This window comes from Centruroides vittatus, unplaced genomic scaffold (genome assembly GCF_030686945.1).
Source record: "Centruroides vittatus isolate TY-2023 unplaced genomic scaffold, ASM3068694v2 scaffold_576, whole genome shotgun sequence".
Taxonomy (NCBI): domain Eukaryota; kingdom Metazoa; phylum Arthropoda; class Arachnida; order Scorpiones; family Buthidae; genus Centruroides; species Centruroides vittatus.
Genome location: NW_027122713.1, coordinates 1,737,053 through 1,745,589, shown reverse-complemented (window position 1 = coordinate 1,745,589; position 8,537 = coordinate 1,737,053). Strand labels below are relative to the sequence as shown.

General features: G+C 33.8%; 1 protein-coding gene across 1 annotated transcript; it reads right to left on the bottom strand.

The window, feature by feature from the left end:
* Positions 1 to 1,445: 1,445 nt before the first annotated feature.
* Positions 1,446 to 2,218, bottom strand: LOC136989501 (venom protein 302-like). Its single transcript, XM_067287684.1, has 3 exons — positions 2,062 to 2,218; positions 1,861 to 1,981; positions 1,446 to 1,690 (listed from the first exon to the last, which is right to left on the bottom strand). The coding sequence occupies exons 1-3, from the start codon at positions 2,109 to 2,111 to the stop codon at positions 1,544 to 1,546; spliced, it is 318 nt and encodes a 105-aa protein (XP_067143785.1). The 5' UTR covers positions 2,112 to 2,218; the 3' UTR covers positions 1,446 to 1,543.
* Positions 2,219 to 8,537: the final 6,319 nt, after the last annotated feature.

Here is an 8,537-nt window from a genome sequence, read left to right as displayed (position 1 = left end):
TTGTTAATATATTTTGCACGATTGCCACATACAGCGAGGAATACAGATAAAGGTTGAATGGGACAATATGATTGCAGAAATGGATAATTGCGTATTATAAAATTAAATAAAATTTAAATAAATATTTTAAAATCATATATCTTTATATAATTAATCGTTATTTGTGCTTATTATTTGTTTTAATCAAGCTATAAAAAATAATAAAAAATAATGGTATGTAATTTTCGTCCTTTCTCACACTTTTGGGATCTGACAATAGACTGCAAGGCTACTTGACGTATACTTGTCGACTTATACGATGTTATTCATGTATTTTTATGGCATTTGGAAGAAAATCGAGCTTACTTCTAACAAACACATACATATTAAAACAATAAATTTTCGTAAAGTTAATTAGAATCCAAGATGAACAAATCAGATTCAGGATAGGTAAATAACGTGCCAAACAATTAGTTTGTTACTAGTGTACATATGTATACTGAAGAGTGAGGATGATTTAATTGAACATAAGTATAAAATGAGATAAAAATACTAGACTCGAGCTATCTAGAAAAGCAGGCTTAGTTACATTAATTTCTATGGCATAAAGATTTTTGTACGGATCTATAGTTTATAGATTCTGTTTTCTCAACGAAAGTACTGAGTAAAATGTTATTCCTAATGAGTTATTTCTCATTAGGAATAACATTATGTTCGTCGTATGTTCGGAGATGATTTCTATCTTCCACAATGATAATGGCTTATAATATAAAAATACATTTTGTTTTTTTAAACAAATATATAGTTTTGAAACTATTCCAGGATTTATCAATAATAATTTATCATAAAAAGTTGTCGTGCAAGACTGCAAATGGGGACAAGAGCCACGACAATTATCAGAGTTCAAAATAAATCTCAAGATGAATCACAAGTAGTTGTATTCCAATTAAGTCGATTTACTGAATGGCATGTTATTGGCCATATTAAATACCTCAATTTTATCATGTGATATTAAATTGCCGTTTATTCTGCATCGTACATATGGATAGAACATTCTTATACATAAGATTTTGTCTCGAGCCTCCTAGATATAGAATATTTCGTAACATTCAATACAGCATTGAGTAAGGATCTCACATAGTCACACAATTCAAACTTCATACTTATCAGAATATACGAGAGAAAATTCTTTAATTTGTCTTACAACAGACTTAAAAATAGTTTTTTTGGGGGTGACTTAATGATTGTCAACTGCCAAGGGTGAAAAATATCATAAAGAATTAAAATCTGTGCATAGAATAGAGCAGCATACACCTCAAATGATTAAGCATAATAATTTGTTGCCACTCTGTATTTAAATTCTAAATTTTGTTTATATTTACTGTAGCGTTAATACTTCTTAGACTTTACACGATCACTAAATAAGCTGTTTAAGGAGTGATTACTATACATTAACTTCCATAACATAAACACAATAAAATTAGAATTTTATTTAAAAATTTTACAAGTAATTTTTTATTGTACATGAGTTAAAATATGAAAAAGTAACGGTATTCAATACAAATTAATTTTCCAGTTGGCATGTTCCTTTGGAGTTGAATTCATATAACGAGGGATTGACTCCTTCAGGTGGGGGTGGTTTCACACATACCAGACCGTTTCCACATTTACCGTGAACCTTCCATGGCCCACCACACTTTTCTCCAACGTTCTGTAACAGAAATTTATAACTTAAAACGTATTCGTAATTCCCGGGCTGTTATTAAGATTACAAAAGTGTTATTTAACAGCACGAGCTACCGATCCGACCCTAATTTTTAACCACAAATTTCTCTAGGATAGTGTTATAAAGCAGGTAAAAAAAAAAAGTTAAATTTTTACCCTGGCGCAACGTTGACAACATCCACACGAATCAAAACTTATCCCAACTGGACAATCTGCTTCTTTTACAGGTGTACACGCTGACTTATCGCAAGGACGACAGGATAACGACACTACAACACTAAAAAATAATTATATTTTTAGCATCTTTAAACTGTAAAATACGTCATAAAATAAATTTTTTCCTAAAAATATTCTTACCTGTATAAACAAACGGAGACTAGCAGAAAGGTAAGAAGTCTGAGATCCATTATTGCTAGATAGTTGTAAGACAGGAATTGCTATCCTGGAGGGAAGATCGGTTTATATTTGTTTCCTAGCAGATGTTTCCTCTTGATGAGGGTGGAAATTTGTATGTTCTAAGAAATAGCTCAACGTCACATACGTAAATTTACAAGAAATACTCCTTTGTAAAACCGGAATTGAGACCTGAAGGTCAAATACTTACTTTGTAGAACGTCAATAACACGTCATCAATTCAACTGACAAAACGTTTATTGCATTATAATGTGACTTATTTTCTATTCAATTTTTTTCATCACGTCTTTCACAACTCTTCACATTAATTTAAGAAATATTAGATATAAATGTATTAAATTTCATTCGTTATCCTGCATTTATTCGCTTTGTTTAACTGAATTTTTAATTAAATTCTAGAATACACTAAAGACATGAATTTATATAAATGTGCAATGTCTCGAAAGTTAGAAAGCTCTAAATAACGTTAGAAGATAGGATCAATGGTCATCAAATGAAGGGATGAGGATAAAAAATAAATAAATTCATTAAAAATTAATTGTAATTTGCAAATAAAATTTTAATTGTAATTTGATTTTACAAATTAAAATTAATTTAATACGTAACAACAAATTAATTTTAAAAATTTAAATTAAAGTTGATTTAAATAGGAAAACTTTAGAGAATTTTTTAAAGGTTATTTTTCTTATAATTCTGTATTGAAATTTTAAAAATCTTGAAAGAGAATTTTTATCTGTAAATTTTATCTGCATTTTTCTATAATTTCTTCCAGAAAATCCTTTTCTGACACGAATTTTATGACAATTTCCCAAACTTTTACTTCACTTTCGCATAAAAAACTTAAAAGTTCCTAGAATGTTGATTTGACCTTTCACTCTAGAAAAATTAATTTTAAAAAAGTCCATTACAATTCGAAGAAATGATTCCATAAGAAATCATTATAAATATTTAGTGAAGCATGAATCCTTATTTCTTATATTATGTAACTGATGTTACTTACAAACGACTTTCCTTTTGTGTATTCTAAACTGGTTATGTCACGATAGCAATGGATTTTCGATTTTATAGTTATAAAATTAGAATTTCCCTCACGGATTTCCAAGGGGAAAAGGGATTATCGAGCTTATATCAAGTACCTCCTTCGGTTAGAAGGCCTGATATAATGGGGATAATAACCTGTTTGCCCTCTCCAAATAAACGTCCGTGGTTTTTCTAACAGCTGCTTCCTTTAACAATCGTCTCTTAGTGTTTTGGCTTTTGATTCCAACAATAATCTTTATTGCTACGTCACGCAGCAATATCTACACTGCTTTAATGTTTTATTCAGGTAGGATGTGAAGACTTTTAACGCTTGCACGACGAGAAGTTCATGACTCATTTGTTCAACTCAACTTTGCGAGTGGACAAATAACAAGAGCCAAAATAATCCAGAAAGAATAGACGGAGTTCAGGATAAAGGATCTCACATAAATTTTGTTTCTGATGGCAAAACATGCCATTTAACAGGGCCGATCGAATGATAATGGAAGCCTGGGGCAAAATACTTATTGGGCCCTAATTTTTTGCAAATAATATGACTTAGGGCTTTAAGTGAAACTAGAGGAGACAACTTGCCGTGTGCAGTCTTCAGTTACTTCAGTCTGCAAGGCGGTAGAGGTGTTTGTGGACAGTGTAAAAAGTATATTTAAAATAAATTCACACTTTCAAATACTTTTTCTTTATAAAAGTACCGTCCGAAGCAGAAAAGAAGAAAACCAATTTCAGGAGGGCCCCTCATGGTCCTTCTAAACGCCTACGGACTAGGAACACATCCAACCGTTTTAATAAATATTCTAATGGGAGTATATATTCATTTAACTTGCTAATTTCGTGCAGCCTATCTACAGGAAGGCCCTTCTAGACCCTATAAACGCCTATGAACCAGAAACAACATAAGCAACACAGGAATATTTTTCTATAAATGAAAGCAAGTGATTAATTTCGCTATTTTAGAATATAAAAAGCATGTATATTTATATTATTATTAAATGTATAAATAAATGCTTTTGTACAGGAAATCACGTAAACTTGTTTTTAAATAAGATACATCTGATAAGTATTTTATCTAATGTATGAACATCCTTTTTCGATCAGGAAGTGGTTGCATAAACGTTGATGGAAATTGCGAAAGTACTAAAAAAACATGAAAAAATTAATAGAGAGATTAATAAATCTAGTTTAAAACGTATTTTACGTGATTTCTCTTAATAATAAATTCATAGCAGCATTTAAATAATTTATTTCTAAAAGAAGTACTATTTCTACATCATGTACTGTACTTCATACCATATTAGGTCTGAATGCGAACTGACGCGACGACAAGCGACGCGACGCGACGTGATTGAAAAATGTTGATGCCTGACGTAATCCGTTTCAAAACCAGAAATTTCATTGTTTACTGACCTTTATTGGACAAAAATCTCGCTACGTCATAGCAGAGAAATCAAGTTTAGTTGCCAAACGGGTTCGTTTACATTAATAAGACATTTTTTAGTTACTCCAGACCTTAAATGAGTCATAACATGAAGACTTACTTGAAAAATACTTGAAAAATTTTGGTAATTTAATTATTAAATCTAATTTATATAGAATAAAAACCAAAATAAACAGAATATTTTAATTTTTGTTTCAGACATTACTGAATTTTGAAGTGGACAGAGATATTTACAAGACAGAACCAAAATTGCATCTTGGTACGAGGTGTCAATATGGTACAGTTGTCCATATGCAGTACTCGATCTACAAAATAAAGAATTGTCACCAAAAACTGATGACAATAGGATTTGTGGCAGACAATAGATCATGGTCTTCCTCATTATCACAATCAAATGAAGCCCATCACAGTGCGGGTTTTCATATGTTCATGATGATGGACTGAATTCTTAAAAGGAGAGCATTACAGGTGGGATTTATGTATAATGTTGACGTTTATTAGCAGTGGCTCGTTATAGCTTTATGGGGCCCCAAACAAATTCGAATTATGGGCTTATGTACAGTGTTTTGACTTCAAACATTTTTGGGAGGAATCCTCGGTATCCTCGTTTGTTTCTAACGGACTTTTACGATGGCCAGTGCACCCTACGCTTGCGCCAAACCAACAATCTAGAGTACCCAGATATGGCCCAAATTTAAAATTCGATATTCTCACTACAGTGATAAGTTTATAAAAGATTGGTTTGAGGCCCCTGTTAGTGGGGTCCCAGGTAATTGTTCTTTTCGCCTGTAGAATAACGTGCCACTGTTTATTAGTCAAAATGGAAGACGTCTTCCATGTGACATTCAAAAGGATTGGATTGTACTAATGGTTTAAGGCGATCTGACAAGAAAAGCGTGCCTCCCAGGAAGACTTTTACGGAAACTAGCCTCTATTTATCTTTTGTTTTAAAACTCTTTCCGCCCTGTGGGCACTAAGAGGGCCTCTTTTAGTAGGCCCATTATGGGTTCGGCCAGGCCCACAATGGGGCGACCGGGTGGTGAGGGACGGGGCCCGACATATCCGAACGGACCACCCCCCGAAAAATTCCTGGGGATTATTCGACCCGTTCGGATTCGATCTCGGGTCCCCCAGAGCGGTAGGCTGCCACCTTGACCGCTCGGCCATTCGGCCTCCTCTATTTAGCTAATGTTAGACACAGGAAGGAAACCCGGTAAACTCCACTCACCAAGCTATTGGTGAGACGTACTTCTTTACCCTATTCACGTTAAGCACTTCAAGATGCTTGAAGAAACATGGAATGGCTTAAATATTTCCTTAATTTTATGCTTGTTTCATGCTAAACGGACATATGCAATAGGGCCCATTCTAAGCCCGATGGATATAATTACAAGGTCTTTTTAATGTCTAAAGGCTGGAGTGTTCAAAATTAAAAAAGGTATACTATATAATATGCAATCAGGTAATGCAAGCACCGTGACTTTTCATACTGAGTACACCTGCAACTTTTTATGAACCTCAAAGTTGTTTTACAACTTAGATAATATATAAATTATTGCGACTTTAGCCCCAAATTTTCGACTATCGGAAAATTTTAGAACTACACGTTTTATTTGCATAATAGAAATTTTATGATCAGGAAAGTGTACAAGCCAAATTTGGTTACATTTGACCTAACACTTCTTTGTACACTGAGCTTCTGTTTAAATACCCTACAGGTGATTAATCCTTATATTTCTTTACAATTCAAAATGGCGTACGTTTCCATAACAAATGATGGGCACTAAGAGGGCCTCTTTTAGTAGGCCCATTATGGGTTCGGCCAGGCCCACAATGGGGCGACCGGGTGGTGAGGGACGGGGCCCGACATATCCGAACAGACCACCCCCCGAAAAATTCCTGGGGATTATTCGAACCGTTCGGATTCGATCCCGGGTCCCCAGAGCGGTAGGCTGTCACCTTGACCGCTCGGCATCCGGCCCTGAGCTTCTGTTTAAATACCCTACAGGTGATTAATCCTTATATTTCTTTACAATTCAAAATGGCGTACGTTTCCATAACAAATGATGATGTAGATTTATTTGTAATTTTTTTTCACAATTTAAGTGTTTTAGAAATTAAATTTATTCGAAAAAGTTTTTATGCATGTTATAGATTTATTTAACATAACCCGTTTAAATTCTTTTACGGAGCTTTAAAACATTAAAACTCTCTATGAAGTAATATTAATATTTTAAAGCACATTTATATATTTTATTTAAAAATTAAAATAGCAATTGTTTATAATTTTAAAGAAAAATTTTAGCTTATATTAAGAAAAATCAAAGTAATATGTTTGGAAAAGTGAATTATCTCCACTATTTTTGTGAGTAAGCCCAGTGCCGTCTTTAGAACGTAAGGGGCCCTGGGCTAGAAGAATGTTGGGGGCCTCCATGAAGAAACAGAATCAATACTAGATTACAGACCTAGGGGTCGCTGGTGTAGCTAGCACGGGCGAGACTAGTTACGGATATCGCGCTATCACCCTTTTAATGTATGCCAGAAAATCTGTTGACCTTTTTTTTTCTTTTAGCCAGTGAGATTTTTCACTCTGTACTCAACACTTCACACTACGTGTTTGAGGAGTAATTTCAATCGTATTATTAACGGTTTCTTCATTTTAAGTAACCTATTTGTTTTCTTTGTAACTTTATTACTTTCGGATTCAGGGGCCCTACGACCTCGGGGCCCTGGGCCCGGGCCCCGTAGGCTCTCCCCTAAAGACGGCACTGAGTAAGCGCCATTTTGGATCGTCATATGACTGGTGTCTAATTACAGAATGATTCCGTAGCCGTAGTTCTGTTTTTTACCACGAGATGTTGCTACTTCGTGACGTCAAGAAGCTCGACAAGCATAATTCTACGACGTCACTGAATCACGTGACGGAACGCAATCGGTGTAAATACATCACGGTCAGAATTAATTTATTACAAACAAAATTTGCTACCGTTCGTTTCTCGAACGGCAAATTTGTCTTTTCTCTAATATTCAACGTTTATATTGTAGCTTTAAAAGATGACTATTGTTCATTATTTTTATCAAAATATTTAAAATTATACAGTATATTATAAGAGTTATTCTACAAAATATGTAAACTTTCCTTCTTAAATTCTTTTAATCTTAAGATTTTCCTGCTGAATTTTCAATCTTTTACTCGAAATTTTTGTTTTCTATCGTATTATTTAATAAAATTATTCATTACTTTTTAGAAATAATTTAAACGTTTGGTATTAGAAAATTTGCAATATTTTATTTTACAATTAACGTTTATCTTTGAAATGTTCCACAAAACCAAACTCAATTTTCTCCATAAGCATCCTTATTTGGATTTTACGAGATTTTTGAAAAACCTAAAGCCGGATGCACACATGCGGCGCGGCAAGGAAAAGCGGCAGAATGACGTCACTTTTTCTCGCCGCAGAGGTCTATTTCGTGCCGCTTTTCTCATGCCGCGAAAGTTGGTCGAATTCTATCTTTCGCGGCGGCCGCCGCCAAGACGCGTTTCTATCAGCCAATAACATTTCGTCTGGCAGTCACGTGAGAAAATACAATCACGTGGTGTTTTAATAGCGGAAAGTTCGACGTGGTTAACCGAGATAACTAACATCAGAATAAAGAGGAAAGAATAATAAATTTAACACAAATTCTACACAGATACAGTAATCATATATTATTTAATTCAAAGAACAAAACAACCGAATCTTACTCGAAATAGTATTCTTTATCGAGAGATCTTAATCGAAGAATAAGCCTATTTTGTACATCAGTTCTTTATCGATCCAACAAAATATCTCGGCAAGATTCTTGCCAATACGATATCTCTAATCCAAAATATTCATTCGAATCTTCGACGAAATCTTCTAGCTAAATAAAACGAGCCGTACAAAACAAAATTTGTAAACACGTG

Coding starts and splice junctions, on each gene's coding strand:
- LOC136989501 (XM_067287684.1), bottom strand. CDS start 2,111: ATGGATCTCAGACTTCTTACCTTTCTGCTAGTCTCCGTTTGTTTATAC. Junction 1,982..2,061: donor GTCTCCGTTTGTTTATACAG/GTAAGAATATTT, acceptor ATTATTTTTTAG/TGTTGTAGTGTCGTTATCCT. Junction 1,691..1,860: donor GTTGTCAACGTTGCGCCAGG/GTAAAAATTTAA, acceptor TTTCTGTTACAG/AACGTTGGAGAAAAGTGTGG.